The following is a 13,543-nucleotide window of genomic DNA, read 5'->3' as shown; positions in this document are numbered from 1 at the left end:
CATGAAAGCATGGATCCAGCAGTTCAGGCTGACGGTGGTGTAATGGTATGGGGGACATTTTTTGGCACACTTTTGGCCCCTTAGTACCAAATGAGCATTGTTTAAAAAAAGCCCACAGCCTATCTGAGTATTGTTGCTGACCATGTCCATCTCTTCATGACCACAGTATACAAAGCTCCAGTCACTTCAAACTGCAGCCAACAATTCCGCGTGATGTTGTCGTGTCAATATGGAACAAAATCTCCGAGGAACGTTTCTAGCTACTTGTTGAATCTGTTCCACGAAGAATCAAGGCAGTTCTGAATGCAAAAGGGGTCCAACCCAACACTAGCAATATGTTCTAGCTGATGAAATGTCCACTGAGTGTAAATATCCATACAGCATGTCATTTTCTTATGTCAAATTTGCACTTTCTAAGAAATTAATTAATCTTACTAAGGAATATCTGTGAAGCCAAGGCCTGATATATCTCATTCTTTAGAGTAATAAAAAATGAAGACACCTGCTGTAGCAAGAAGAACCACAAAGTTGGTTTTGAATACTTCAGCAAGTGTGCAAGATACAATCCCAAAAATCTACAGGCTGAGATAAAACAGAAGATCGACCAATGAGTACCAAGGACTTGTGTGACATAACGTGGTAATGACTATTGGCTACCACTGGCAACCTGATCTTTGGCTGTTTCTTGTTGACAGTACTGAAACCACAGAATATCTGCACTCTTATTCTTTAAATAAAGCTGTGCAATACATGACTGACATTTCTCTCCTAAATCAGTTTGTTTATCAGTCATAGGGTCAGAAATGGTGCACAGTTTCAGTATCATTCTTTGTTTTCCATTTACAAGGTCTAGATTAAATGGTTTTGAATGAGGTTTGTGGGTTTTGAGAGGCAGCGAGTTATCATTAACAATGTCATCCAAGTGTCAAATGCCACATTCTAGACACAGCATTGTTTCTGATCAGTTCAGCATGTCTCTGACAAAGCTCGATCTATTCTCAATGGTAATTTTCGAGATTTCAATCTCACTGTGTGAGAATACTTTATCAGACTACTTCTTTATAGTTAATAATGCCCTATTCAGCAGACATACAGTGCACCCACACTTTGTAAAATATTTGTGATCAGCCACTTCTCCACTGGACCTCCATGATGGTGCCTGACATCACTGCTATGAGATTTGTGATACACTACAAAGCCTCTATTGTATATCCAATATGAGCAGTGAAGGCACAATCCTACTATCTGTGTTGGAAAAACAAGCATAAATTTAGATGCGAGTACATATTAACCACTGATCTGTGTAAAGACTGTATATTTGGGTCCTATTCACAAATAAAAAATATTGCTTTTATTTGCTACACAGCTTTACAATGTTCTACATTAAGCAATAATTTTGTGAGGAATTTTAAAGGCAAAGAGACTTGAGAACGTGGAGTGGCTGAACATCCTGCGCCATAAGTATGAAAAGGAAGCAGTTTAAAAAATTTAAGATTTAACAAAGGCATTTTCACGACAATTAACACTAGAAATGGGAACTTGCTGACATTAGGTCAAGTTACAGAAGTGCGGAGTGAATGTTTTGTTTCAGTAAATTTTCCCATTAGATTCCCATTAGAGTAGTCTATAGTCCGTAGCTTTAATAGCTATTACTACAGCTATTCCCATTATATTTCCTTATTGCCATGTCTTTTAATAGTGGGGTCATTTCATGAAAAATCATTCAGAACCCCTGCAGAATCAGCAAACCTTTTTGTACAGTAATGCAACCAAGTCAGTTTTACAGTTCAGGATGAGCTTTTCTTTCGGTGATACAGCGATTTTTATACATGGCTATATGACCTTTGAAGGTTTCTCTAAAATACAGACTTCACAGTTTTCTGGTGAATTACCTGAAAACAGATCAAATAACCAGGGCAGCAGTGCTTGTTTCTGCTACTCTACATCATAGACATTAATGTGGTAAAGTTTTGCTATTGAAGTATATCCTAAGATACCAATGATGATTTAGTTGCAGTTTCTAACAGCGTTAACATGATTTTTTTTTGGTCTCAAAGATTATCTGGCTATCTTCTCTACTTCTGAAGTTATGAGGGTTCAGAAATGCTGGAAATAATAGGGTGAATTAAAAAGCACAAAATTTCAACCCACCCTTATGGACTTTAAGGGCTCATAACTCTGAAATAAATATGTTGAAGGTCTTGGATTTAGAAAAAGCCAGCTTAATTCAGATGTGGCTGGTTTTATACAGAATGACACTGTCCATTCCATTATGGATCCTCTTCATTACCACAATCCAATCACTTCTCTGAAATTTACAAATACTTAAAACAAAGAGCCAGAGAGCAGTCTTATATTTGAGGTTGGCTTTTATTTATACACTCTCCGACCACTTCATTGGTTATGCAATATAGTACCGGGTTGGAAACCCTTTTGCCTCCAGCATTATCTTAATTCTTTGTGGCACAGATTCAACAAGGTGCTGAAAACATTCCTCAGATATGTTGCTCCATATTGACATGTTAGGATCACACAGTTGCTGCAGTTTGTCAGCTGCACATTCATGATGCACATTCATCTCAAAATTGCTCTATTAGATTGATATTAGCTTGGTGACCAGTTTGAGATGTTTTGAACTGTGTGACGTGGCACATTTCCTGCTGGAATACCTTGAATACTTCTGAATACCTTGCTTGTAATGAGTGGCTATTTGAGTTACTGTTGTCTTCCTATCAGCTTGAAGCAGTCTTTGTCCATAACTTAAACACCCACAAACATCAATTCAAAGTAAAATCAAGTTCTTTTGGATTTTTCTAAAATTAAAAACCAACATTAAGCAAGGCATGTTAGCCTAAAAAGCTGGATATTTTCTCTTTTTTGGACCATTCTCTGTAAACCCTAATGATGGCTGTACAAGAACATCCCAGTAGATCGATGGTCTCTGAAATAATCAAACCAGCCTGTCTGGCACCAACAACAATACCACATGATTGGACATTTCCACTAAAGAGCAGTTGAACAGGTGCACCTAATGAAATGGTTAATGTAACTTCCCCTTTCCCCTAGTTCATACAAACACTGCACTGCCTGTTTGTTTACCTTTGGCTTTGGTTAATTTACTGTAAGAACGATTTCCATATCACAAACTCAATGCAAACAACAGAAGTTACACCATTCTACAACCCCAAAAATGTGTTACAGTGACATAAATTAGATCTTAATACTTTTCCAGGATTTTAGTAAAACCCTATCTTATAGCTAGGGATTTAATTAGGATTTAAAAAAAACCTAACCATTTCTTAACTGCTTAGCAGATAAACATAATTTTTATTTTTTTTAAAAAGGAGAAACTCTGAAAAACAGAGAAGCTGCTTTGGCTGTGCTGTGCTCAAGTCGTGCTCAAAATATTTACTTTCTACAGAATGTACTATGTGAGCTGTAGCTGTAGGTTAAAGCTAGTTCCACCGGACTCGATCCATGCTCATGCACGCAACTGTAACACAGAAACCTTACCGACAACAATTGTTGTTTCCACACATGAGCACCTCTCGTCCCCCGCAGCAGATGGTGCAGTACGACTGGTAGCCATCGTCGTCATATTGATACGCACATTCTAGGAAGCAGTTCTGCAAAAGAATGGGAAAATCCAAAATATATGGTGAGACATGGGGTCACATCAGCTGTTGCTTAAAATAACAGTAGTTTATTTATTTGACTTTGTTATTTTTCTACAATACACTAGTCAAGTCCCAGTCTTGGCCCTTATCACAGCTTACCTTACAGCTCTGACACATTCCTCCACCAAACAGAGGGTGCTCAAGGCTAACATTCAGACTTCCACAGGAGATACAGATGTCTGCCATAAGAGAAGCACTCTCAGTATTTAACAGGCAGTGGTCAGAGAGGTGTTAGCACACAGAACTCACACCTCTTGTGAAACTATCTGAACAGCTGTGACATACAGTTGTGGTTAGGAGTTTACATACATTCATCATAGGCATGAATGTAATTTGAGGTTTTTAATGATTCTTTTTCCAGGGTGGAATACTTTTATGGAGTACATCTTTAATAACTTTAAAAAACTAGAATTGGGTGCACAAGTTTGAATTTATTTTTAATTTATTTCTATTCCACACAGAGTCAAAATTATACACGCATGCTTAAATCGATGCATACACTCACTTAAATATTTTAATAAGTGGTGCTGAAGGTTCTACAATGTCTTTTAACCCCTTAACTGGCAGCAAATAAAATCACCTGAAACAACTACATAACACCCTCTGGTTATTATTGGCTCTGAACAACCCATTTCATAGCCTATTAATCGGCTGCGTCTGGTCCGCGGGCCGAATGAAGTGCATTTATATGGCAGGCTAGACCCGCCCATTTTGACTGACACCTCATTCGGCCAATCATGTTAAGAAATGGGTTTCCCAGAGCCAATAATACTCAGAGGGCGTCACGTAGCTTTGTCAGGTGATTTGGTGCAGCCAGTTACATGATTGGCCGAATGACGTGTCAATTAAAAATGGGAGGGTCTAGCCTGCCATATAAAAGGGACTACAAACGGCCCGTCACCGGGCCCTTGCCAGTTAAGGGGCTACCTTGACAAGGCCAAGGCTTATTAACGTCTCATCGGTGATCATGATTAACCACAACTGGTAGTTTCTCTTTGCCAACATAAAAACAATTTGTTTGGCAGCACTCATTGGATTGAACAATACTCACAACAATAGGAAAGGCCAAAGAACTCAGTGAAGATCTAAGAAGGAGAACTGTAGATTTACACAAGTTGACGGTCTCTTTGACCCATTTCTAAACAAGTGCTGATTCCAAGATCATCAGTTCAAATAATTATATCTAAGCACAAGTTACTCAGATGTGTCACCACTTTGCAAAGGTCTGGAAGAAGACCCAAACTGTCACCCTCCAACCAACCAAGGCTCAAGCTTCCCATGAACTGGAAACTGCTGGAACACCAGTGTTACTGTCCACAGTGAAGTGAGTCTTACATCACCCAGGAGAGAGAAGGTGCTGACCAAGAAAGAAGCCCCTCCTCCAAAATCAACACCTTCAAGCTCGCTGAAATTTGCAACTGTCCACATGGACAAGCCAAATGCCTTCTGGAGAACATTTTTATAGTTAGATGAGACAAAGATTGAGCTATTTGGCCACAATGAATAGAGGCTTTCAAACCTAAGCGCACTTTACCAACTGCCAAGCATGGTGGTGGCAGCATCATGTTCTAAGGCTGTTTTGCTGCCAGTGGATGAAAGTGGATGGAATAACGAAGAAGTAAGACTACCTCCAAATTCTTCAACTTCACCTCAAATCAACAATTAGATGTTTGAATTTTGGACACAATTCAGTCACATCCATGGCAGGAAACCAACCAATTTAAATTAATTCTACTGTTCTGCCAAGAAGAGTGGTCAAATATCCAGCCAGAATTATGCCAGAAGCTTGATGATGGCTACCAAAAGCATGAAGTTGAGGAACTTGCTAAAGGGACATTTAACCAAATATTAGTGGTGGTGTATGCATAGATAGGAAATTAGGGAAAATTCAAAATAAATTCAAACTTGTGCATCCAGTTCTTGTTCTTTTAATTCATTAAAGATGTATGCTGTACAATCATTCCACCCTGGAAAAAGAATAGCTCAAAAGAATCCTTAAAAGCCAGAATTACCATGACATTCATGCCCACGATGAGTTCAGCTAGTATATTTGGAGAGAACACACAAAGCAGCCAGTAATGCAGTAGAAATCATGGAAAACTTATTTCTTTATTTTTACTTTTCATCATTTTGTGAACATGGGTGCATGCATTTCGGCTGCTTTGCCTGTCAACAACAGGGACAACTGAGAGGTGTATTGGTGCCTCCTGAGAGGCCCCTCGGTGCTGCTACAAGCAAAAACACACAGAGAATGCCTCACTTACCCTCTATGCTGCGGCACTTTTGTCTCACTTCATAAACAAGCCGCTCTGACAAAGAGAATTGAAGGTTAACAGAGTCTGTATAAGCTCTTTCCATTTCTAGTTTTTTTTTTAAGTAGATTTATAAAAACATAAGTTTACAAACTATCAGCAAAGATTTCATATTTAAGAGAGTGCAATCCAAATAATAAAGTCAGAAACCACTCACAATAACTACAAATTGATAAAAATGATACCAATAACGTGAACACTGAATTTACTGTATTAATAAAAATGCTCTGAACATCTGTATTTGTACATGAATAAATACATGAATGTATTTCCTTGAGGAAATTAATTAGTGATGACGATATCGCTGAATAAAAATTCAAACCTAAGCATTTTATTTTGATATCCCTGAAGGGTGCTAAATATGCTGAAATACTTCAAATATAATAAACCATATGAAAACTACACAATAAGCAGTATAAAATAATGTATACTGTTTAAATTATCAAATTACATGTTCCTCTAAGCTACCAAAAAGTTTAATTAAAAGAAATCTCATTGAATTGTTTGACTGCCCAGCAGTGTAAATGCTTCCATGAGTTAAAGAAATAATGTAACTAAAAGATTTTTTGATGGGTCAGTCAAAATAACAGCTCTGGTTGTGTTATTAGTTGCAATTCTTTTTCTCTTTTTTCATGTGGACGAGATGATGGACAGAGGATGAGTAAATTCTAGAAATCCATTAATAAAGACAGAGTACTGTGTATCTAGATAGAGCTTCTACTCATTATCTTTAGCGCAACCGGAGCCTTTTTTGCCTTCTCATGTCACCCACTAATGGATCTCTTGTCCATACCTTACCTCTCAGACCACTACAGTGATGTAAAACACTACTGGGACCTTCCCAAGGAGCGGGGCACAGAGTTCACAGCTCCAACATAACCCAATAAATGAGCCACCTTACCTCGTGTCCTCTCATCAATGATATCCTTGACCTTGGGTTTCTCTGCTGTGCTCTTGCGAGGCTTTTTGGCCGGAGGTGGTGTATAGGCTGCTGCTTCTGGCTCTACCCATATCTCAGGGTAAACTTCTTTGTATGGGTTACGCTCCTCTGGAGTGCACAACATAAGCAACAATTCATATTGCAGGAAATGTTATGGGTGGATGTTATGAATTACTCAGTCATAATCCTTGATAAGACTAGTAGATTACATCTTCTATGCCATTAGGCATGGCAAGTATTAACTCTTCCAGCTGGGTCATAAACAGGGTCAACAATTAGAGCTTCACAATAGTGATGTTCTCTTACCCTCTGGTGGCTCTAAGCCTTTGGGTCCAGTGGGCTGAAATCCTGTCATAGCCCAGTCAATCATCTGCTTGTTTAACATTTCCACTGATTTTGAGGTCTCTGTCTCGTCACTCTCAGGGCAGGCCATGAAGGCTTTTCCTGCCCGGCTGCTAGCCACCTGCAAAGATATTCAAAACATTTTTGACCAAAAATTTATCCTTATCATATGATATTTACAGTCAAGATCTTCGAGTGATTCAGAGTTGGTACTTTGTCGCCTTCAGTTAAATACCGGGAGGATAATTTGAGAGGGCTCTGTCTGCGGGGTGTCTTGGATAATTTTGCTCTTGAATTTCTCATTGAGAGCACTTATTTTTAAATGACTTTTTTTTTTTTCTTTTTTTTTTTTTTTGCATTTGCCTTTGCAAATTATGGTAATTACAGGAATGTTTCTACAAGCTTTTCAAACAGCTTCTTCCTGAAGATGCTCAGAAAAGACTGGGAAGCATAGCGTACAGTTATTACTTATACTGTAAACCACACATTTTTGAATGAAATAAACATGACATGACAAGCCAAGCCAACTGTCAGTAGGCTTTGGTTTAATAATGCAGCAGATTTTGAAAACAAACAATTACTTTACAGATGTGAAATATCAGCCATATTCTGTGTATAAGATTAAGGGAGCATTAACTAGAAAGGCAGCTGTACCATAAAATTTGCTCTTGAGCTCACCTGTAAGACTTCATAGATGGCTTTCCTGTACATGGGCTGCTTGTTGTAAGTTGGTTGGTGAAAGGCATTGTTAAAGGAACTTAAAGGCATTAGTTTCTCTACACAAACCTGTGAAAATACACAGAAAATAAAATATTGTTTACACCACGTTACGCCAAATGAAATCATGTTGAAGTAAAAATTGTCTGGAGATTGAGTTTGATGTTTATACTCTAAAGGATCATCTAGCTGAGTAAATAAAACCAAAAAGCTCATTATAAAGTCTGTGGCTGTCACTATAAACAGAAGTCTGTTTTCCTTGAAAAAGAAAAAAAAAAAGACCTAACAGCAATATTAATGTTGGCTCTGAATCCTCACCACTGAGAATTTTCCATCTCCAAACCACATGACCCATCTGGTTCCCTCAGCAGCTCTGCTGCGTCCCGTCATCCACCAGGATACGATGCGGCCTGGCCACCAAGAGAATCCTCGGAGCTTCCCCCAAACCAGCTCCCCGATGCCAAAACCACGACCGTCCTGCAGCCGAAATAAAAGACAAATCATCCCCTCTGCTTTGGCTTGAGGGCAGAGTTGTGAAACCTTTTTTTCAACAGTGTGTCTAAGGATATTTTTTACTTTGGGACAGTTAGATCCCTTAGATAAAAAAAAAAGTTTACATGAAAATAGTGACCATAACAACATCACAAATCACTTTTTTTCCTAAACAAGCTAAACTCTCACTCTCCCATAAAATATCTGAATAATTGCTGTCATTTTTATTTGGGAAAAAACTACAGAAAAAGTTGAAAATAGGTCAAATATTCAATGAATTAACTAACTGATTTATACAGATCTACTATAAATAGCCCCTAAACTTATGCATCATTAAAAACCTGTTGTTTATTTGAATACTTCCCCCTTTAGACAAGTTTGCAGATTGCAGCTGGTTTATGGGTTTGCAGAGTGGCATATGTGAAAGTTGTCCTGATGCACACTCAATCACCCAGATAAACAGATCACAGAAACTCTCTGCGAATGGCACTCATGGCCACAGATCAATGGTCTGAATATTTGCATACTAACGATCAGGGAAACTGAACTCACAGCCCATTAGTCATTGGTGCTATTTTGAGTCATTATGCAAATGTACTGTTTATAAGTTTGGAGAAACCAGCAGTTAGCTGAGACTGAAGAAGTCACTTGCACTACAAGGACTAACCCTCACCTTAAACTGAATCATTTATCCAACAGAGACTTCCTGTTAGCTTACAACCAGACACGAGTCAGTGGCAGTCATGCCGAATATAATCTTACCTCATACTCAGACTCAGTGTCTGGAGTCTTGGGGGATGTCTTGTCTTCTTCTCCAATGGCGACAGGCTCAGGGGTCATGGCCACAGTAGGGGAAGCTGGGTCAGTGGGCTGTTGCTGCTGCTGAGGTGGCTGCTGATGTTGCAGTTGTTGCTGTTGCTGCGGCAGCAACAGCGGTGATTGCTGTTGATACTGAGGCTGTGACTGAGACTTAGTGTGCGACTGTGGCTGCTGCTGCTGCTGCTGCTGCTGCTTTGAAGGCTGTGGGTGTTTGATTATTGAGACTTCTTCGTTACAGGTCTCTGTTTCATTCTCCTCGTGATCCTTCATCGCGTTCATTGCTGACATCTGTTTGGCCTTTTTCTCTGCCTGAAACAAAGCCCAGAGATAATAGAGGTGAGGACATATGTTTTCGCATCACGTGTGCAGTCACTGAGTTTAAGCAGGTTTAAGCTGGATATCAAGATATCAAGACTTTATACTCGCATAAGATTTAACAAAATTATTTACGAAAAACTATATAAATGCAACCAAATCAGACCTACATGTCTTAACGCAAAAAAATCTGAAAAATAACAGTGTAATTTAAATGGAAAAAGAAGGGACATGAAGCCACGTTCTAAGTGTACAAAATTGCAGTTCCTGGATTGGCCACTTGAGGCTGGCTCAAAAAGTGACTCAATAACCATATACTCCCATGTTAAAAAAAAATAGTTTTGCTATTTGTAGAAAAATTACCCCTTCATGCAGCTGTGCAGGATCTGTTTTGTTGGTTTTTTTTTTACACCCCAGTTTAAACATTATTCAGCCTTAAAGTTGGGGGTGTGGCCAGTTTGACTGACAGATGGATGCAGATACAAGCAGCCCTAACAGCTATCTGTGTGGTAGACTTAGCTAATTCTAGTCACTGTGTCTTTAGGAGCAACTACCTGACTCACTGTGCAAAAAAAAACTACCTTTCCAAGAAGTCTGTGCTCCAGCTTTGGTGAGTGATATTCTAGCATTTTATTTAAATGTTACTTAGCACTAATTAGCAGCCATCTTTATCAGTGCAATGTACCCAGAGAGTCAATGTGTCCCCCTTTCTACCCAAGCATTAGCTAATAACTTAATATGCCACCCTCTTGTCAAAATATGCAATAAAGCACAGGAAAACCTAACCAAAGACAGCTTTGCACAAAAAACAGCCAAGCAATGACAATACCAATATTTCCCATGCTTGTTAGCTTATCTTCGCTCTGTAATATCTCTCAAAACTGTCTTAAAAATTTAGTGTATTAAACAGTTTCTGATGCATAAATTGCAGATAAACTTTTTTGCACCAAATCCTCGTCCGGCAAACATCTTGGCTGTAAGGGGAGAAATCCCTGCTCAGTGCAGTCACACACACCTGGGTGTGTGACCCTTCAGTAATGCTGGCAACTTTTCCTTCTTTAGTCTGTGTTGATGATACTGTGTGGACTGTGTTTGATCAACAGTTTCTTGTAAACCTACTGGAGTATTGAGCATAAGTTTAATCATTTATGAACATCCTTCAACTGAGTAATGTATTTGCATTGTTACTAAACCGCAATAATTCACAATTATTCATAGAAAATAAACAAAGACATGAATGAAATCCTTTTTTTTTTTTTTGCTTGCTTGTTTATGTAAAAGTTTTGAAATTATAAGAAATATTTTTTCAAAATAATTTTGGACTTTGAGCTGCATTTTCACATACTGCATTGCATATGGTTAATGTTGACCTCATGGAAGAAAATGAAGGAATATTTCACAAAAGTAAGAAAGATGTAAAACTGCCAACAAATCTGACAGCTTTTTACTCACAAGAATGAAATTCTGTTACGCAGCTCAATCTTCCATAAATCTGAACATGCATGAAATGTTTTACTCCCACCAGGGTTATTATAGTTAACGAAAACGAACGAAATAACGAAAACTGAAATTGAAAAAACATTGTCGTTAACTGAAATAAATAAAAACTATAATTAAAAGGAAAAAACGATAACTAATTAAAACTGAATTGTGAGTTTACAAAACTAACTAAAACTAACTGAAATTATCGATAAACTGACTTTCATTTTAAGCCTTGTGGATTGATATGAAATCATTGTTTCCGCTCTCGGAGTTTAAGCTGGGAGCGCCACAGGACAACTGTGTGAGTGCGCATGTGCGTGCGCTCACCGCGCAGGTCCGCAAAGTAATGGCTGCGGTCTGCCGAGAAAGCGGCAGAGTCCCGTATGGAGGTTCTTTGAGTACAAACACCTGCACACGACCACAAGGTAATTAACACACACAATCCAGCTACACAAGCATAAATGTGGACATGAGGTCGGCAACTTCTGTAGGTTGTGTACAGAGGCCGCAAAGACCCTGCAGGTTTAATTAGCGAGCATCTAACCAAGCTAGCTCTAAAACAGAAGCAGCTTCAGGTGGTGAGAACATCAGGATGCAGCTGGATTTGAGCTTTGACTCCTTCAAAGAGTTTGTTTTTGTTTAACACCACATGTAGGTGTTATTAATCTGCTGCACTGATGCTGAAGTTTATTGTGGAGTTTATTGTAGAATTTATTGAGTTTGGGAGTTCATGTTTTTCTTTGTTTCTCCCTGTTGATGTTCATGTGTGTCCTTAATAATACACAAATTTAGCATGTCTTGTGAACAGTTGGTTGTTGACTATATTTCTGTAAACTGTATCTTTTGTCAAGTTTTCATTACACAATAGTCACTTTTGCGCCTTGAATCTTGCACCTGATCAGGTATGAAAATACTAAAACTAATACTGAAACTAACTGAAACTAACTAAAACTAAGCATGAAACCAAAAATAAAAACTAATAAAAACGAGAAAAACCACTCTGAAAATGAATTAAAACTAACTGAATTAGAGAAAAAAAAGTAAAAACTAACTAAAACTAAACTATAATGTAAAATCCAAAACTATTATAACTCTGACTCCCACATATCGTTATTATATCAGAGGCTGATATAATTAGCAGCCGTTTATATGTAGAACAAAAGTGGTACACCTCTCTCTGCTGCGTGAATGCAGAGTGGAAGCCTTTGCAAACATGTCTTTGTCTCTGACTGTAAGGCATATTCACACACAGCCCTGTATACAGTAATTCTATAGTGTCCAGATCTGCAGTGACGAGTTCACTTGGTTTGTGGTACCTGACACTAAACCACTAGGTCGATCAGAGAGGACGAGACACAGCTGGGACTTAAGCCTCTCAGAGTAAATCCCCAACAGCTGCACTCATTCTGATGTCTCTCTCACTCAAACACATACACGGTAGGACTGCAAACACATGCTTACTTTCTTCTTCTTCCTTTCCTTCTTTTTCCTTTTCACGCACAGAATATGTGAAGTCCCATATGTAAACACGTGCTGGTCATACTATAGGCTCCACGTGAGAGCGGTGCTGCACAGCTGTGCTTACTTTTGCTCAAGTGTTTCTCAGGTTCTCATATCTCACACATAGTGCGTGTGGGAAGAGGAGAAAAAAGTCAAACAGCAGAGAGGCTAAGAGAGAGTACAGCACAACCCTCCCTCCTCTCCCTCAGTGTGACTAGTAAACAATAGCGCCTTTAAGGGGAGGTAGTGCCGAACGTGGGGAGGGGTTTCGGCGCATAAGAGTAGAAACATGTGCTCTTCAATCAAGAGGCTCTGCTGTGGTTTATAAATATCTGTACTGTAGTGCGGGATGGATGGTTCAAAGCCTTAGGCCATATGTGTTAGGCTCAAGCAAAAGAACACTGAAGTTAGTGTTCGAGAGCCTGCGTGGAAGTGCGGTTCCAGTTGGTGAACTGCAAAAACTAACAAATGTCATTTAAACTGCTACATTATGTGGAGGAACAATCTGCAATGTAATGGGCAAGCGAGGAGAGCAGTCGCTGGTGCAGGCAGGAAGAAATGAGCTGACTGAGAGGTTTTATGAATTAAATCCAGAGTGAGCTTCTTCATATTTGGTGGCTGGTAACTGCAGGTATACTGAGTTATCTTTAAAAGCCAATAAAGCAGCTTTTTCTGCATTCTTTTTTGTGTTTTTAGGACACGACTGTCTCCAGGGCTCCTTCTCCTCGGAGCCAATGAGAAAGTGACGCTAAAAATGCCAGTGGGGGGAGGAGAGAAAGTACAGTGGCTATAAGAACCAGATATTTGTCTTTGGACTTCTTCCCAGTTGTAAATGCCCCCTTTTGGGGGCCTCACAGTGTGTGTGCAGCTCCACCAGCAAGACAGGCCCTCAGAGTCTAAAGGGGAAAATACGAAAGGAGGTAGCAGAGACACAATGCGGTCTTTAT

At 39.1% G+C, this 13,543-nt stretch overlaps 1 protein-coding gene across 4 annotated transcripts in view; it reads right to left on the bottom strand.

The window, feature by feature from the left end:
* LOC115772162 (DNA (cytosine-5)-methyltransferase 3A-like) overlaps positions 1-13,543 on the bottom strand; it is a 45,329-nt gene that overhangs the window by 9,523 nt on the left and 22,263 nt on the right. For all 4 annotated transcript variants that reach the window (XM_030718150.1, XM_030718151.1, XM_030718152.1 and 1 more), the window contains 8 exons: positions 9,243-9,608; positions 8,307-8,465; positions 7,950-8,057; positions 7,236-7,392; positions 6,891-7,037; positions 5,942-5,986; positions 3,777-3,856; positions 3,514-3,626 (listed from right to left, as the gene is read on the bottom strand). In XM_030718150.1, coding sequence (XP_030574010.1) covers positions 3,514-3,626; positions 3,777-3,856; positions 5,942-5,986; positions 6,891-7,037; positions 7,236-7,392; positions 7,950-8,057; positions 8,307-8,465; positions 9,243-9,608 — 1,175 coding nt within the window. The remainder of the gene's footprint in view (positions 1-3,513; positions 3,627-3,776; positions 3,857-5,941; positions 5,987-6,890; positions 7,038-7,235; positions 7,393-7,949; positions 8,058-8,306; positions 8,466-9,242; positions 9,609-13,543) is intronic.

Source organism: Archocentrus centrarchus, chromosome 22 (assembly GCF_007364275.1).
Source record: "Archocentrus centrarchus isolate MPI-CPG fArcCen1 chromosome 22, fArcCen1, whole genome shotgun sequence".
NCBI lineage: Eukaryota > Metazoa > Chordata > Actinopteri > Cichliformes > Cichlidae > Archocentrus > Archocentrus centrarchus.
This window is presented reverse-complemented; position numbering and strand designations above follow the sequence as displayed.